Raw genomic sequence first — 19,251 nt, forward strand, 5'->3', positions numbered from 1 at the left:
TTGTATTCTGTTGGTGAAGCTTGTATCTACAGCTCCTTGTCTCTTCTTTTGGTTTTCTATATCCAGGGTTGTTTCCATGTGTTCTTTCTTGATTGCTTCTATTTCCATTTTTAATTCCTTCAACTGTTTGATTGTGTTTTCCTGGAATTCTTTCAGGGATTTTTGTGTCTCCTCTCTATGGGCTTCTACTTGTTTATTTATGTTTTCCTTGAATTCTTTCAGGGATTTTTGTGTCTCCTCTCTATGGGCTTCTACTTGTTTATTTATGTTTTCCTGGAATTCTTTCAGGGATTTTTGCGATTCCTCTCTGTAGGCTTCTACTTGTTCTCTAAGGGAGTTCTTCACGTCTTTCTTGAAGTCCTTCAGCATCATGATCAAAAATGATTTTGAAACTAGATCTTGCTTTTCTGGTGTGTTTGGATATTCCATGTTTGTTTTGATGGGAGAATTGGGCTCCGATGGTGCCATGTAGTCTTGGTTTCTGTTGCTTGGGTTCCTGCGCTTGCCTCTCGCCATCAGATTATCTCTAGTCTTACTTTGTTCTGCTATTTCTGACAGTGGCTAGACTGTCCTATAAGCCTGTGTGTCAGGAGTGCTGTAGACCTGTTTTCCTCTCTTTCAGTCAGTTATGGGGACAGAGTGTTCTGCTTTCGGGCGTGTAGTTTTTCCTCTCTACAGGTCTTCAGCTGTTCCTGTGGGCCTGTGTCTTGAGTTCACCAGGCAGCTTTCTTGCAGCAGAAAACTTCGTCTTACCTGTGGTCCCGAGGCTCAAGTTCGCTCGTGGGGTGCTGCCCACGGGCTCTCTGCAGTGGCAGCAACCAGGAAGACCTGTGCCGCCGTTTCCGGGAGCTTCAGTGCACCAGGGTTCCAGATGGTCTTTGGCTTTTTCCTCTGGCGCCCGAGATGTGTGTGCAGGGAGCAGTCTCTTCTGGTTTCCCAGGCTTGTCTGCCTCTCTGAAGGTTTAGCTCTCCCTCCCACGGGATTTGGGTGCAGAGAACTGTTTATCCGGTCTGTTTCCTTCAGATTCTGGTGGTGTCTCAGGCAGGGGTCCTGCCGCTCCTGGGCCCTCCCCCACGGGAGCCCAGAGGCCTTATACAGTTTCCTCTTGGGGCAGGGATGTGGGCAGGGGTGAGCAGTGTTGGTGGTCTCTTCCGCTCTGCAGCCTCAGGAGTGCCCATCTGACCAGGCGGTTGGGTCTCTCTCTCACAGGGTCTGGGGGCAGAGAGCTGCTGCGGGCCGGGATCCGCGGGTGTGGGACTTCCGGTAAACACAGAAAGTGCCCGGTCCTAGAGGAATTCTGCTTCCGTGTGTCCCAAGCTCACCAGGCAGCTTTCTTGCAGCAGAAAAGTTGGTCTTACCTGTGGTCCCGGGGCTCAAGTTTGCTCGTGGGGTGCTGCCCACGGGCTCTCTGCAGTGGCAGCAACCAGGAAGACCTGTGCCGCCGTTTCCGGGAGCTTCAGTGCACTAGGGTTCCAGATGGTCTTTGGCTTTTTCCTCTGGCGTCCGAGATGTGTGTGCAGGGAGCAGTCTCTTCTGGTTTCCCAGGCTTGTCTGCCTCTCTGAAGGTTTAGCTCTCCCTCCCACGGGATTTGGGTGCAGAGAACTGTTTATCCGGTCTGTTTCCCTCAGGTTCCGGCGGTGTCTCAGGCAGGGGTCCTGCCGCTCCTGGGCCCTCCCCCACGGGAGCCCAGAGGCCTTATACAGTTTCCTCTTGGGGCAGGGATGTGGGCAGGGGTGAGCAGTGTTGGTGGTCTCTTCCGCTCTGCAGCCTCAGGAGTGCCCATCTGACCAGGCGGTTGGGTCTCTCTCTCACAGGGTCTGGGGGCAGAGAGCTGCTGCGGGCCGGGATCCGCGGGTGTGGGACTTCCGGTAAACACAGAAAGTGCCCGGTCCTAGAGGAATTCTGCTTCCGTGTGTCCCAAGCTCACCAGGCAGCTTTCTTGCAGCAGAAAAGTTGGTCTTACCTGTGGTCCCAGGGCTCAAGTTTGCTCGTGGGGTGCTGCCCACGGGCTCTCTGCAGTGGCAGCAACCAGGAAGACCTGTGCCGCCGTTTCCGGGAGCTTCAGTGCACTAGGGTTCCAGATGGTCTTTGGCTTTTTCCTCTGGCGTCCGAGATGTGTGTGCAGGGAGCAGTCTCTTCTGGTTTCCCAGGCTTGTCTGCCTCTCTGAAGGTTCAGCTCTCCCTCCCACGGGATTTGGGTGCAGAGAACTCTTTATCCGGTCTGTTTCCCTCAGGTTCCGGCGGTGTCTCAGGCAGGGGTCCTGCCGCTCCTGGGCCCTCCCCCACGGGAGCCCAGAGGCCTTATACAGTTTCCTCTTGGAGCAGGGATGTGGGCAGGGGTGAGCAGTGTTGGTGGTCTCTTCCGCTCTGCAGCCTCAGGAGTGCCCACCTGACCAGGCGGTTGGGTCTCTCTCTCACAGGGTCTGGGGGCAGAGAGCTGCTGCGGGCCGGGATCCGCGGGTGTGGGTAACAGTTAATTCTTTTGCATTATTGTTTAGCAATATAATAGTCTGAGAAAATTTGTGTGAATTTTAGAAAATTATGATTATAAAAATATTAATTTACTAATAAACATTTCATGTATTAAAATAAGCAAATGTACTTTGCTTATTTTATTTACATGTGTGTGTGTGTGTGTGTATGTGTGTGTGTGTGCATTTGTAGAAGGTGTGATGAGGGGTGTGTATGTCATTGCACACAAGTAACAATCAAAGCGAAAATTGCAGGAGTCAATTCTCTCCTTCATTGTGGGATCCAGGAATCAGACTCAAGTAGTCAGGCTTGGCATCCAATAATTTTACTCAGCGAACCATCTCACCTTTGCTAAAACAACTTTAAAGAATATTTACACAATGTAAATTTCACGTTATCACTAGCACCATTTATGTCACTGACAAATGGAAAGTTTGCTTCAAGATAGCAAAATTTTCCCAGCACCTTTGTGTTAGACTTTACAGTGTTCACACTAGTTAAAGCGATTAGCAAGTTTTATAAATTACTCAGAAACTATTATTTTTTTGACAATTATATTATTATCTTTTCTCGTGGTATTAGTAATTATAAAAAGAAAAAGTGTGTTTCAATTTTACTGTTTGTTAAATGCTTTAGCAGAATATTATGGGGAAAGCACCTCAACATGTGTGGGCTACATTAGGTGAAGGCATTGTTCTGTGCGAGCAATGAAAAAAAAAACCAATCACAACTTCTTTCCTTTTTATCTGTCTCCACTTTTTATGTGTGTGTACATGAGTGTGACCCCACATAAGTTTTTCTCTTTAATGACTCTTGGCTACTAGCCATATTTACTTACCCATTTGTCAATTTGTCTGTCTGTCTGTCTTTGTGTGTATGTATGTATGTATGTATGTATCTATCTATCTATCTATCTATCTATCTATCTATCTATCTATCCATCCATATCTATATGTCAGACTATCTATCTATCTATCTATCTATCTATCTATCTATCTATGGTCTATTAATCTATGATCTATCTATATCTATGTCTCTATGTCTCTATCTACCTATCTGTGTATCAACCCATCTATCTGTGTATCAATCTGTCTATCTATCAGATTATCTATTTATCTATCTATCTATCTATCTATCTATCTATCTATCTATCTATTTATCTATCATCTTCCTACCTACCTACCTACCTACCTACCTATCTACCTACCTACCTATTTATTTTTATGGTACTAGTGATTAAAATAGGTCCTTGGACTTGGGCGACAAGCATTGTACTACTGAGTGATATTCTCAGTGTTCTTTTCATTTTCTGTCCTGAACAAGAGTTTTGCTAAGTTGCCTAGACTGGCCTGTGAATTTACTCTGTGTCCTTCTAGGTCTTGAACTTATCCTTCTGCATTTGCCTTCTGAACAACTGTGGGTACACACCAATGCTAGTAGGCCTGACTTAGTTTTGAATCTTTAAAGGCAGACTTTATAATTGCAATATATATCCTGTAACTTTATATAATTTTCTGAGAAACTCATATATTTAGACTCTCTAAGGATGCAATTATATAAGAGTACTATTTCTAAATATTGGATGATTTATGACACTAGAATCTACTGATGTTTCTGATGGTGAGAAAAGTAAACTGTTGTTCATTTTACTTTACTGTTTTTCCATTGCAAATATAAATATGTTTTTAGTGAAATTTATTTCTGTTTTTAGAACTAAAATGGCCACTGTTAGCTAAAACTAATTTTACTATATTGCTTGGGGGAAAAGTCATCAATAAGCTAATCCGACTGTCCATGGCCACACCACCAAGGAAACAGACTCAACTGCTTTCCTCCATAACTCAGGACCACTCCGTTCCCTCATTCCTCATGATTCCCTCAAAGGGAAGGGATGGATTATCTATGACAATTAAGCAAGAAGTGTCATCCGTGTATTCTAGTGTTCAAAAAAAGAAACCCGAGGCTGGCCTCACCCCAATTCTGATCATACCTCCCCAACTGGAAAAGTGTGACTTCTGAATCATCACCAGTCATGCACACTGATCACCCTATGGTTTGGAGCTTCTCTTTGTAGGTATTGACAATTGCTTCCCTGTGTGGCAATGGCTGGCACCAAGTAGACCATGCTCCTATCAGGGTATATGAAGACAGCAAACCTCGGTCAGCAAACCTGTTGGACTTGTTTCCTTTCTTGTCCTCAGTGACTGTCATTATTTTTCAGCCTCCCAGCCCTGACCTGGCTGATCGGGATCAGATGGTGACTGGATAGAAACCTTCCTAGTCCTGGGTCCATGATGTATGCGTAAGTATTCAGTGTTTCTCAGTGAGTTGACAATGGGGACAGATATTTTCATCTTCTGGAACAGGGCATTAACTTTTTGACTGGTAGAAGTTATTTAACTTTATGATAGCTTTGTGTGTGTTATATTTTTTGTTGAAATCTTATCTTATTGGTTTTTGAATGGAAAAAAGTGACAAATGTGATATTTTCTTTCTAGAAATTCTATGTAGTAATATATAAACATTTAGAAGATGTCATTCTATATTAACATTTAGAAAATGCTTTGTGCTTTGAAGAGTAAAATAGTTAACATAGTTCATTTGATTTCTTACTACACTCAATATGATCTGTTTTATAGCATATTCTTTATTGAAACATGTTATTAACAACAAAATACAAATTAGAGAGAACATTCTTTTCTTAATTTGTTTCCTTCCAAGTAAAAGGATGACAGCAATTGGATTATTGTATGTATCAAATGGTTAAATTGAGATAATTATATGTAGTAGATTATTGAGTTAGCAAAAACTTGAACTTCAAAATAGATGATCACTTTTTAACCTAATATGAAGAAACTTATGTTGTACTATTCATGCTATTGTTTTAGACTGAAATTAATAACTGATATGTGATCAATAATTTCTCTTAAGCTCTTATATAGTCCAAACTATAATTTGTCTCTCAAAGATGTGTTTTTTAAATTTCCCATGCTTCCATTGATCAATCTGTTAGACAGAATTCGGACTTTGTGATCCTTGACTTTTTAGTTTTGAGTCTGTCTTTAGTGAAACATAATATTTTAAGCATATGGATTGTCATATTCTTAAATAAGTTCTTTATATTCTCCAACTTTCTCACCAATAGCAGCATGAGCCCAAGGATGACTAGTTCATAGTAAGGTTGAGTTCTAATAATAGATCCTACCATAATAGTAATATTTTAAAGTATAAATATATATTTATTATTGAGCAAAACAAAACATACAGCAATGAATATATGTTAATAATTCAATTTAAAAAGACACATCAAAGAAGCTGAAGTCTTCATCCACTTCCATCTCAGAAAGGCATGCCTTTCTCCTTTCTTCCCAACTTATGACATCATCTCCAGTCACTTTCCTACTCTGATCTTTTTTTGTGGTCTCTCTTCTACTCTCAACGTTTTTGTTAAACTGTAACTAAACTCTCCTGTCCATTCTGAACCTTTGACTATGCTTTGTTATACTGAAGCTTCTTCAGATTGGATTCAGACTGAATAGTTCTGAGTATTGACTTCTAGACAAGAGTTGTTTGTAGCACCGTTATTCTACCCAAAACTGTTCATGAGGACAGTGTGAGGTAAGCTAGTAGATTCACTAAATCTATTATCAAAAGTTTGTTGCCCAAAAGCTGTCATTTCAGATAGTAAAGAGCAAGAAAGCCATGGCCTTTTAAAAGGGCTCCAGGGGACTTGGTGATGAAGAGGGAAAAGGGAGTATTTATATGTGTTTTAAAGACAGTTTTGCACGCTTTTCTCTGGGAACATTCTTTACCTCTCAAGACTTCATATTTTTACATAAAAGTTAGGTAGTGTCAGAATAAATGTGATGAGAGGCATGGCCATTTGTAGAACTTGAGGTAGTCTTTGAGGCTAAATACAAACCTATTTTTGCTTCACTGGTTTAGGTGGTTTGACTTTGACATTATTAATTTTCTTTGTTTTGTTTAAATAATAACAAGGTATTACTTCATATAGTTTGAACTTTAACTTTAAGTAGCAAGTTTTTATTGGGGAGGAGGTTCAGATGTTTGGGACTTTGATGCAGAAACTTTTTTCTTTTCTCCTGTGGGTCTTGGTCAAAAGTTTTTCTAAATCAACAAGTCAAATAATCCTAAATTTCATTTGAGCAATTGAATCCTATGACATTAAAGAGTTAAGAGACAGTTAGCATAGATAACAACAACTTGTCTAAAGAATAAGAGATCTATTTAAATTATCCCAGAATACAGTTGTCTAATTTAGTTTCACTTTGTCAGTCACTTTATGTGAAACCCAGGCATGGCGGGAACTACAGTTGCCAGAAAGCAGAACTTGATGTCAAAAGGCAGATGAAGGGCTCGAGAGATGGCTCAGCCGTTAAAGCCTAGGCTCATAACCAAAAGGCAGATGACTAAAGCACACCTGGGTGGTTTAATGTGACATATGTAAAGACTAGAAGCACATGAAGGTTATAATGAATGTGTCTCCTACCCCATCTCATTCAAGGACCTCTAAACATGTAAGAAATGAGTACGGTCGTTAAAATACGTAGACATTAGCTGGAAGAAAGTAGTATATATTCTGGGCTAAGAGAACACAGTCATTCAAAGTCATAAGACTTTGAATATGCTTCCGAGTAGACTCCCAAGAATTATCTAATTAAACTAAAATGATTGGTTGATGAAGGGTCTTTCCTCCAGATGAAAACTCTTTAAACTTCATCATGAGAGTCAGATAAAAAATATGCAAGGAGGAAAGAATGGTGAACTTTGCTATTTGGAACTTTAGCTCTTTGCTATTTAGCTCTCTTGGTGACCCTGTTGTCGTTTGGCTACAGCAGCAAAGCTTTGGAAGGGAGAGGTGGAGTTCCCCCTCATGGGTGCATGGGTCGTTTCTTCTTCTATGAGGAATGCACCACTCCATATTTACCACTGTCCATGGTTTTCCTTTATGGTAGTAATGAAATTTGTTAGGATATTGTTTTCCTCCAGGCTGATATAATAGTCATTCCTGAATCATAACTATGCACTCCCAACACACACAAAACATTGAACATCTGCCAATCGACACTTATCTCTCTGTATATTTAATCGCCTTTGATCCTGTCTCTACAGGTAAACAGAATGCTCTCTGTATTTCTAGTACTAAACATAATTCCCGTCTCATTACAGACCCTCAACATTTGTTAAGTTATTTATGACTACATGTGACTAAGGTTGTAGAACAATTCTTGAGGAAATGGGAAAGGTTATGAGTGAATGGAACTGTCAGGTTTATGACTCATAACTTATTAACAATGCTCATGAGGTATTCGCAACGTGGCAATTCAGGAGATAAAAAAAAGCTTAACAATAGAAATGTATTCTAAGTAAGCCTGTGCTGCTCTGGTAGTGGAAGCTTATTATTGAAGTGAAGAAGACTTCAGATAAATGTAGTCTAACTAGAAGGATCCTTCATCCCTTCATTAATCCAACAAATATCGATTCTAATATACTAATAATACAGTATATACACATTACATAGTGATCTTAATTTTTTATACACGGTTGGATTAATGGCTCAGTGGTTGAGAGCATTAACTGCTCTTCCAGAAGTTCTGAGTTCAATCCCAGCAACCACATTGTGGCTCGTAACCATCTGTAATGCCCTCTTCTGGTGTGTCTGGAGAGACAGACAGTTTACTCATAGACATAAAATTAAGTTTAAAAAATTTGAAAAATTATCTATACACAAATGTTGTATGCATCTATCATGTGTGCATACATATAAATACAACAAGATTTTACAAAATTGAGAAAACACACACACACACACACACACACACACACACACACACACATTTTTTTTCCTGGTGTTTCAAATCTAAGGAAGAAATGTGATAACCAGACAAACAAAAGCGAATTATGAATGACATAAATGTGAGATGAAAGTTGTATTCTGTTTCATGTGAAAATTTTCAATTCACTCTACTTAAGTGATGAAGTGAACATTTGCCTTATATGTGAATATTCTATGTTCCTAATTCTCAACCTTCCCTCATGCTGTGTCCCTTTCAATACCGTTTTTATTTCTGCTGCATAACTGTAAGCTTGTTATTGCTACAAACCATAAATGCAAACATTCCATACACAGGTTGTCTGGCATGTGACCCTGTGAAAGGACCCTTTGATGCCACTCAGGGGTTGTGACCTACAGGTTGAGAGCCAAAGTTCTATGCGGTTTACATTTTGTGACCAAAGTTTTGAAATGTATTTTGAAAAGTTTACATATTGCTGTTGTTTGCTACTTTGCTCAAATGAGACTTGAGAGGACCCAAAAATCATCTTCTGTTGATATTCAACAAATGCAGGAAAAGAACAGAAATGGCAACTGGGCCAGGATCTGTTGCTTGAAGAAGCCACTTGCTTAGTACCCCTAAGGTCATGGTACTATAAATATGTTTAGAAACAACTAGAAAGTTTTCATAATTTTGAAACATAGTTATTTTGATACTTATTTCTTGTGACACATCCCAAACTCTTCACATTTGGAAAAAAAATTGAATCTAAATTCAAAATCAATTCCAGGTGACATCATAGACTTGTCATTTTGGATTCTGTATATTATATTATTTCAATTGTGTGTGTTATAAAATATTGATTGCACATTCCCTGTCATTGCCCATGTTTAAAATGTAGGCTCTTTTTTTCTTAACAAAGGTTTAATGTTATAATTAAATACTTGTCATTGCTCAAAACATGAAAACAAGTGACTTTGAGGGAGGTGATAATCTAGAAGTAAGTACGGAAGCAGCTCACCTTTTGGTATCTTTTATAGAATAAAATAAAACGTGAAGTAGAGTATAACTTTAGAAAATGTACAATATAATGTACAATTAAATTGTAAAAAAAAATTAATACTACTACCCCTTTGTAGATTAGAATCATTATAAGCTAGCAATTTCATATAGTTCCAATTTACTAAGTATTTTTCTGGACTTGTTTTATTAACACAACATTCAGAACGCCCAGTTTCAGAAGCGAGCCATCAGTGCGTGTTTCAGTGCTATCTGCTCATTTAAAATGTTGGCCCAGACACTGGTATGTAAAACAATTTGCAAGATACTTTCCAGTAAACGAGATAAGATAAAGTATTTTGGCAAGAAATAATGTCTGAGAATAGAAAACAAGAACTGTAAAAGACAGTGCAAGATATTTGTGGGAACTGTAAGGAGAAGGAAAACCAGTACACTCTTTGATCTATACGATAGCAAAACAAGCGCCTTCTCTCCTCTCCTCCCCTGAGACCATCATTGGTGGACTCTTGTACTTGCTCTCGATTGGCCCCCTTTCCTTTCTTTCCCTTCTCTCTCTCTTTCCTTTTCTTAATAATCAAGTGGACAAGCCGGTATAGGATTTAGAGCTTACACCAATATTAAACCATTAGAAAAGCAACACAGACTAAAACGGGGAAAAGAAAAAGTAGAAGAGAGAGGGGAGAGAAAGGGGAAAGATGAGCCAAAGGAGAAGGATGCAGAGAAGGAGGAGAAGAGGGAGAGGAGGTAGAGAAAGAAGAAACACTTTTATCCCGATGAATATTTTTAAAAATAGATTAAGAACAGGTCGTTTATCTGGCTCCCATCTTTCGCACCGAACACGTTTTAGTCACACACACAAACCTGAAGAGAGTGCTGAGTACCGATGCATCAGCACAGATGCCGCCTCGAAACTCCACGAAAGGTATCAATCACCTTAACTCTCCTCTCTACAACATCGGTGCGGTGTATCCTGCCCTACTGGCTGTGACCTTCTTGCCCATCTCCCTCCACTAGCATTGTCCCTTGTCCTCCCAGGTAGCTATGTGCTCTGGGCTGTGCATTGTACAGTTTCCATTTGCTTTCCTTTTCTTCGACACTATTCACACCAGTAAAGGAATGATTGATTTTATTTTCACAAATTATATGCATTATAGGTAAAGGAATAACCAGTTGTTACTTTCATAGCTCACATGCTGTATCATATCCTAAAAATACATTTAAAAATGGGCCATTACAGTTGAGTGTACAGGGTATTCGATGAAATAACCGAGAAATGCATCCATCTTCAACAGAACGTGCAGAAACATTTTCTGTAAACTCAGGAAATGTGTGCTCTTGGGGAGGACACAGAGCTAGTGCCTTCCATCAGTCATTGTTTTGGGGACAATATACATTTGCTGGGAACTGCTGGTATTTCTCACTCCCTGGCCCAGTCATAAAAGCAAGACATCACTCAGTATTTCCTGTTCTTTCAAAAATCAGTAAACCATTAATTTTACCTCATTTTAACCCCTTTTCCTTCATCCTTTTCTTGTTGACAAAAGCTATTGAAAGAACATTAAACAGTCTTTGCAGGTAAGCTGTATGTGACAGCGTATATGAAATGGCTTATTCACTGTTCTCTACTGTGTTTACGAAATTATGGAAGCTGAGTCAAGGTCTTGTGGTGGGGAACCTTTTCTCTGTCTTTCACAGTGCTATTAGTTAGGAATTTGGATGATTAACACAGAGTTGCAACTTATCATTCAGGAACACAGAGAAGTCAGCTCTTACTTTGTCCATCTCAGTTCAAACTTAACCATCATCTTACATCACAGACACATAGAAACGAAGTTCTTAACTGAATCGAGAATTCAGGAATCACTAAAACGTCTACTTAGATAAATTAATAAGAAAATGTACTATTATCATGAGTGTCTTCTTAGTGATTTAGTGCCTTAAACGAGGCATGTATCAAATTGTTCTTGGTGCCGAGAACTGGATTATCTGCTTGAGTTATGAGTGTGTTGGCTGTACATTAGAATAATTTACATAAACACTAATTAGAATGGAATCAAGTCATTAGAATTGCATTTTCATTGATTCACATGGTAATGTTGAAAAAAATGAATGTTGCTTTGGTAATGTTTAACTGTTTACTGCATTGAGAAAAATAGAAGGAAGTTAGGGGTTTTTTTCTTATTAATACGGTATTTATTTGTCTTCTCTCTGTCAAACCCTGAGCCAAGCATTTTCCCCAAATTTCTTGGGGAGGCACGGGAAAAGGAACATACAGGGCAGAAGAGACACAAAAGAACTATGGGAGGTGGAAGAGGCTCCACATTGCGAAGAGGATGAGAAAGGCCACCATTAGGCTAAGGAGCTTCGTGGCCTCTGATTGGGCAAAGCCCAGAAGCTCGCCGGAGAAGCATTGCTGCTTCAGAGAAGGGTTCCTGGAGTAGTCAATGATGAGACTCCCCAAAGCAGTCCCAATCCCTGCCCTAGAGTCAGCCACCGGAACTGTAGCAGCCCCAGCTCCAATGAACTTGGCAGCTGTGTCCTTGTGTCCCTTGGAATGGCGCTGGTTTGGAAGCTGAGGCTAGGGATAAGCCGCCGGACCACCAAGCTGTTCAGGCCCTCATCTGACGGCATCGGTGGTCGCTTCAACACCTCTGCACACTGGAGACACTCGGCTCAGCAGCTGAGGGTGCTCCTGATCAGGAAGCCGGTAGAGACAAACTTGGAGTCTGCATACATTTTCAGGGGTGAGGGAGCAAGGCAGGAGAACTGCTCTCAGGGTAGAGAAGACAGATAGGGCAGGAAGTTAGTTTTAAAATCTCACGATACTCTTATTAAATGCTAGTATTCATAATATTCCGGCAGCTGTGAATAATGTATTTTGTGGTGCTTTTCTGTAGCTTTATTTATAGCCAAGCACAATCAGTTAATTAATAGATTTCCAAAGGAATATGGCAGCAAATGGCAGATGATTTATCTATGAAAATCTATCTATCTGCATATGTTACCAATAATACGAATTTCAGGTATTCTCACAGGATTAAAATCTGATTTTAATCCTTAAGAAGAAACACAGTTCGCAAATTGTATTTCAAATCCCAGCAGCCAAAATTCATCTATCTTATCGTAATTCCAGAATTAGGTGGCATAATTTTCTAAAACTTGTTTAGATTAGGTAGTTTTTTCATGGCAATTAAGCATTAGTGAACTTCTTAATGAATGCATAATAAGAAATGCAAAACTTACAAAAATTATAAAATTTAGTTTGAATTGCATGACTTTTTAATTACTTAATAAGATATTTTTAAAGGGAAATTACCAGAATGGCAAGCTCGTAGAGGCTTCTGCATGTAGCTGTCTAACCTATTCATTATCTCTCACACGTGACCCTTCAGTAATGTCACAGAGAAATTCTGGGACATGTTAATTTTGTTTATTTAATATGCAGATTATGTGAGCTGTGAATGAGAACACTGCTGATCTCCTTTATCTAGGACACTTACTCCTTAATCACAGCTCCTCCCTTTGTACTAGATTGCAAAATACCAGTAAAATACAAATCTTTTATTCCAAAAACAGCCATATAGAAAGCAAAGTGCAGAACATCACTGCTCATAGAAAATGATTGCAGTTTTTAAAGTGTACATATAAATGTATGTGCACATGTGTATGTGTACGCATGCATGTATGTGTGTCCCTGCCTGCATGCATAAGTGTGTGTGTTTACTTATATTTCTAGCAACCAGATAACAGTAGTACATCCCATTTAGAATCTATTATACATGAACATTGGAAAATAGAGCAGAGCCAGTATTTGCTTCAACTTTTTTATTATTGGATATTTTTTATTTACATTTCAAATGTTCGGACTGGTGTGATGTGGAATCTCAGGGTTGTTTTGATTTGCATTTCCCTGATGACTAAAGATGTTGAACATTTCTTTAGGTGCTTCTTGGCCATTCGATATTCTTCAGTTGAGAATTCTTTGTTTAGTTCTGAACTCCATTTTTAATAGGAGTCTAACTTCTTGAGTTCTTTGTATATATTGGATAGCATGTCTCTAGAAATGTGGGATTGGTAAAGATCTTTTCCCAATCAGTTGGTTGCCATTTTGTCCTAATGCCAGTGTCCTTTGCCTTAAAGAAGCTTTGCAATTTTATGAGGTCCCATTTGTCTATTGTTGATCCTAGAGTATAAAGCATTGGTGTTGTGTTCTGGAAGTTTTCTTCTATGTCCATGTGTTTGAGGCTCTTCCCCACTTTTTCTTTTATTAGTTTGAGTGTATCTGGTTTTATGTGGAGGTCCTTGATCCACTTGGACTTGAGCTTTGTACAAGGAGATAAGAATACATTGATCTGCATTCTTCTACATGCTGACCTCCAGTTGAGCCAGCATCATTTGTTGAAAATGCTACCTTTTTTCCACTGGATGGTTTTAGCTCCTTTGTCAAAGATCAAGTGACCACAGGTGTGTAGGGTCATTTCTGAGTCTTCAATTCTACTCCATTGATCTACCTGCCTGTCTCTGTATCAATACCACACAGCTTTAAATCACTATTTCTCTGTAATATAGCTTGAGTTTAGGGATAGTGATTCTCCCAGAAGTTCTGAAAGCTCAGAATTCCCAAGATACAATTTACAGATCACACGAATCTCAAGAAGATAGAAGACCAAAGTGTGTATGCTTCAGTCCTTCTTTTAAGGGGGAACAAAATACTCATAGGAGGAAATAAGAAGACAAAGTGTGGAGCAGAGACTGAAGAAAAGGCCAACCAGAGACTGCCATACCTGGGGATCCATCCCATATATAGTCACAAAACCCAGACACCATTGCGGATGTTAAGAAGTGCATGCTGACAGGAGCCTGATATAGCTGCCTCCTGAGAGGTTCGGCCAGAACCTGACAAATACAGAGGCAGATGCTGCTGGCAGCCAACCATTGAATAAGAAGGGGGTCCCCAGTGGAGGAGTTAGAGGAAGGATTGAAGAAGCTGAAGGGGTTTGCAACCCCATAGGAAGAACAATAATATCAATCAACCAGACACCCCAGAGCTGCCAGAGACTAAACCACCAACCAAAGAGTACACATGGAGTGATCCATGACTCCAGCCGCATATGTAGCAGATGATCAGACATCAATGGGAGGAGAGGCCCTTAGTCCTGGAAAGACTGGATGCCCCAGTGTAGGGGAATGCCAGGGTGGATGGCGAGAGGGAGTGGGTTAGTGCACCCTCATAGAAGCAGGGGAAGGGGGGGATGGGATAGGGAGTCTCTAAAAGGGGATAATATTTGAAATGTAAATAAAGGAAATGTCCAACAAAAAAATAAAAAATAAATAAATAAAAAAGGAAACAAACTATTCATGGTTTTAGAGACAAAATACCAAAATATTTGTTAAAATATAATTTGGACAGATGGTCTGAATGGCAAGCTTTAGAAATGGCAATTATAATTATTTTGACTCTGGAGATAACTTCCCATTCTAAGTCATTGACAATAAAAAATATTTGATTTTTCATATATTGTTTCTTGGATCTTAGGTCAGAATGGTTTTTTCACCTAATTATGAACTTTATCTTAAACATAATTTATTATGATATCAATTTTATTTTATAAAATTGAAACAACACACACATACACACACACAGAAAGAGGTGACCTCTGAGGTACAGATGCAGTCATCTACGTATATCATACATGAAGGAGACAGGGATTTGATATGCACTTGGCTGTAGTTTAGCATTCTTAGTTAATTCTTTAATCATGTGAGATTCATAGTTACGAGCATTTCCCAGACAAGGTGATCCTACGTCTATGTCTAACACACAGTAATTAAGAACTACAGTGATAATAATAATTAATAATAATAGAACAACAGCAGCTTCCCAGATCAAATCAGGATCCCAGCTCTTACGTTTTGTTGGACTACTTGAGATGCAGTCACTAAATCCACCAGCCCTGGTTCAGGACACAGTAGGGCTTACCCATTAGGAGTTGAACTTCAGGTGGCAATCAGATGAAACATTTACTATCCGCCCCATATGACCCCCGAAATACTGTAGACCCAAGTTCACCGTGATTCATATTCAGAGCTGATCTGTTTCAAGTCAGAAAGATTTTCTAAGTGATTGCTACACAAAGGCCTTGAAAATATTTTAAAAAGCAGAAGATTGCTTCCTGGTTGCTGCCGCTGCAGAGAGCCCCTGGGCAGCACCCCACGAGCGAACCTGAACCTCGGGACCACAGGTAAGACCAACTTTTCTGCTGCAAGAAAGCTGCCTGGTGAGCTTGGGACACACGGAAGCAGAATTTCTCTAGGACCGGGCACGTTCTGTGTTTACCGGAAGTCCCACACCCGCGGATCCCGGCCCGCAGCAGCTCTCTGCTTCCAGGCCCGGTGAGAGAGAGACCCAACCGCCTGGTCAGGTGGGCACTCCTGAGGCTGCAGAGCGGAAGAGACCACCAACACTGCTCACCCCTGCCCACATCCCTGCCCCAAGAGGAAACTGTATAAGGCCTCTGGGCTCCCGTGGGGGAGGGCCCAGGAGCGGCAAGACCCCTGCCAGAGACACCGCCGGACTCTGAAGGAAACACCGGATAAACAGTTCTCTGCACCCAAATCCCGTGGGAGGGAGAGCTGAACCTTGAGAGAGGCAGACAAGCCTGGGAAACCGGAGGAGACTGCTCCCTGCACACACATCTCGGACGCCAGAGGAAAAAGCCAAGGACCATCTGGAACCCTGGTGCACTGAAGCTCCCGGAAGGGGCGGCACAGGTCTTCCTGGTTGCTGCCGCTGCAGAGAGCCCCTGGGCAGCACCCCACGAGCGAACCTGAGCCTCGGGACCACAGGTAAGACCAAGTTTTCTGCTGCAAGAAAGCTGCCTGGTGAACTCAAGACACAGGCCCACAGGAACAGCTGAAGACCTGTAGAGAGGAAAAACTACACGCCCGAAAGCAGAACACTCTGTCCCCATAACTGACTGAAAGAGAGGAAAACAGGTCTACAGCACCCCTGACACACAGGCTTATAGGACAGTCTAGCCACTGTCAGAAATAGCAGAACAAAGTAACACTAGAGATAATCTGATGGCGAGAGGCAAGCGCAGGAACCCAAGCAACAGAAACCAAGACTACATGCCATCATCGGAGCCCAATTCTCCCACAAAAACAAACATGGAATATCCAAACACACCAGAAAAGCAAGATCTAGTTTCAAAATCATATTTGATCATGATGCTGGAGGACTTCAAGAAAGACATGAACACACTTAGGGAAACACAGGAAAACTTTAATAAACAAGTAGAAGCCTACAGAGAGGAATCGCAAAAATCCCTGAAAGAATTCCAGGAAAACACAATCAAACAGTTGAAGGAATTAAAAATGGAAATAGAAGCAATCAAGAAAGAACACATGGAGACAACCCTGGATATAGAAAATCAAAAGAAGAGACAAGGAGCTGTAGATATAAGCTTCACCAACAGAATACAAGAGATGGAAGAGAGAATCTCAGGAGCAGAAGATTCCATAGAAATCATTGACTCAACTGTCAAAGATAATGTAAAGCGGAAAAAGCTACTGGTCCAAAACATACAGGAAATCCAGGACTCAATGAGAAGATCAAACCTAAGGATAATAGGTATAGAAGAGAGTGAAGACTCCCAGCTCAAAGGACCAGTAAACATCTTCAACAAAATCATAGAAGAAAACTTCCCTAACCTAAAAAAAGAGATACCCATAGACATACAAGAAGCCTACAGAACTCCAAATAGATTGGACCAGAAAAGAAACACCTCCCGTCACATAATAGTCAAAAGACCAAACACACAAAATAAAGAAAGAATATTAAAAGCAGTAAGGGAAAAAGGTCAAGTAACATATAAAGGGAGACCTATCAGAATCACACCGGACTTCTCGCCAGAAACTATGAAGGCCAGAAGATCCTGGACTGATGTTATACAGACCCTAAGAGAACATAAATGCCAGCCCAGGTTACTGTATCCAGCAAAACTCTCAATTAACATTGATGGAGAAACCAAGATATTCCATGACAAACCAAATTTACACAATATCTTTCTACAAATCCAGCACTACAAAGGATAATAAATGGTAAAGCCCAACATAAGGAGGCAAGCTATACCCTAGAAGAAGCAAGAAACTAATCGTCTTGGCAACAAAACAAAGAGAATGAAAGCACACAAACATAACCTCACATCCAAATATGAATATAACGGGAAGCAATAATCACTATTCCTTAATATCAATATCAATGGCCTCAACTCCCCAATAAAAAGACATAGATTAACAAACTGGATACGCAACGAGGACCCTGCATTCTGCTGCCTACAGGAAACACACCTCAGAGACAAAGACAGACACTACCTCAGAGTGAAAGGCTGGAAAACAACTTTCCAAGCAAATGGTCAGAAGAAGCAAGCTGGAGTAGCCATTCTAATATCAAATAAAATCAATTTTCAATTAAAAGTCATCAAAAAAGACAAGGAAGGACACTTCATATTCATCAAAGGAAAAATCAACCAAGATGAACTCTCAATCCTAAATATCTATGCCCCAAATACAAGGGCACCTACATACGTAAAAGAAACCTTACTAAAGCTCAAAACACACATTGCACCTCACACAATAATAGTGGGAGATTTCAACACCCCACTCTCATCAATGGACAGATCATGGAAACAGAAATTAAACAGTAATGTCGACAGACTAAGAGAAGTCATGAGCCAAATGGACTTAATGGATATTTATAGAACATTCTATCCTAAAGCAAAAGGATATACCTTCTTCTCAGCTCCTCATGGTACTTTCTCCAAAATTGACCATATAATTGGTCAAAAAACGGGCCTCAACAGGTACAGAAAGATAGAAATAATCCCATGCGTGCTATCGGACCACCACGGCCTAAAACTGGTCTTCAATAACAATAAGGGAAGAATGCCCACATATACGTGGAAATTGAACAATGCTCTACTCAATGATAACCTGGTCAAGGAAGAAATAAAGAAAGAAATTAAAAATTTTTTAGAATTTAATGAAAATGAAGATACAACATACGCAAACTTATGGGACACAATGAAAGCTGTGCTAAGAGGAAAACTCATAGCGCTGAGTGCCTGCAGAAAGAAACAGGAAAGAGCATATGTCAGCAGCTTGACAGCACACCTAAAAGCTCTAGAACAAAAAGAAGCAAATACACCCAGGAGGAGTAGAAGGCAGGAAATAATCAAACTCAGAGCTGAAATCAACCAAGTAGAAACAAAAAGGACCATAGAAAGAATCAACAGAACCAAAAGTTGGTTCTTTGAAAAAATCAACAAGATAGATAAACCCTTAGCCAGACTAACGAGAGGACACAGAGAGTGCGTCCAAATTAACAAAATCAGAAATGAAAAGGGAGACATAACTACAGATTCAGAGGAAATTCAAAAAATCATCAGATCTTACTATAAAAACCTATATTCAACAAAACTTGAAAATCTTCAGGAAATGGACAATTTCCTAGACAGATACCAGGTATCGAAGTTAAATCAGGAACAGATAAACCAGTTAAACAACCCCATAACTCCTAAGGAAATAGAAGCAGTCATTAAAGATCTCCCAACCAAAAAGAGCCCAGGTCCAGACGGGTTTAGTGCAGAATTCTATCAAACCTTCATAGAAGACCTCATACCAATATTATCCAAACTATTCCACAGAATTGAAACAGATGGAGCCCTACCGAATTCCTTCTACGAAGCCACAATTACTCTTATACCTAAACCACACAAAGACACAACAAAGAAAGAGAACTTCAGACCAATTTCCCTTATGAATATCGACGCAAAAATACTCAATAAAATTCTGGCAAACCGAATTCAAGAGCACATCAAAACAATCATCTACCATGATCAAGTAGGCTTCATCCCAGGCATGCAGGGATGGTTTAATATACGGAAAACCATCAACGTGAT

The 19,251-nt window shown here is 40.2% G+C and overlaps 1 protein-coding gene and 1 pseudogene across 2 annotated transcripts in view; one reads left to right on the forward strand and one right to left on the reverse strand.

The window, feature by feature from the left end:
* The window catches only part of Tmprss11f (transmembrane serine protease 11F), a 105,286-nt gene that overhangs the window by 25,397 nt on the left and 60,638 nt on the right, over positions 1-19,251 (forward strand). For both annotated transcript variants that reach the window (XM_087584042.1, NM_001446996.1), the window contains 1 exon segment: positions 4,696-4,776. In XM_087584042.1, coding sequence (XP_087440168.1) covers positions 4,766-4,776 — 11 coding nt within the window. In that variant the 5' untranslated portion in view covers positions 4,696-4,765.
* Positions 11,586-12,078, reverse strand: Atp5mc2-ps2 (ATP synthase membrane subunit c locus 2, pseudogene 2; annotated as a pseudogene).

This window comes from Rattus norvegicus, chromosome 14 (assembly GCF_021556685.1).
Source record: "Rattus norvegicus strain SHRSP/BbbUtx chromosome 14, alternate assembly SHRSP_T2T, whole genome shotgun sequence".
Taxonomy (NCBI): domain Eukaryota; kingdom Metazoa; phylum Chordata; class Mammalia; order Rodentia; family Muridae; genus Rattus; species Rattus norvegicus.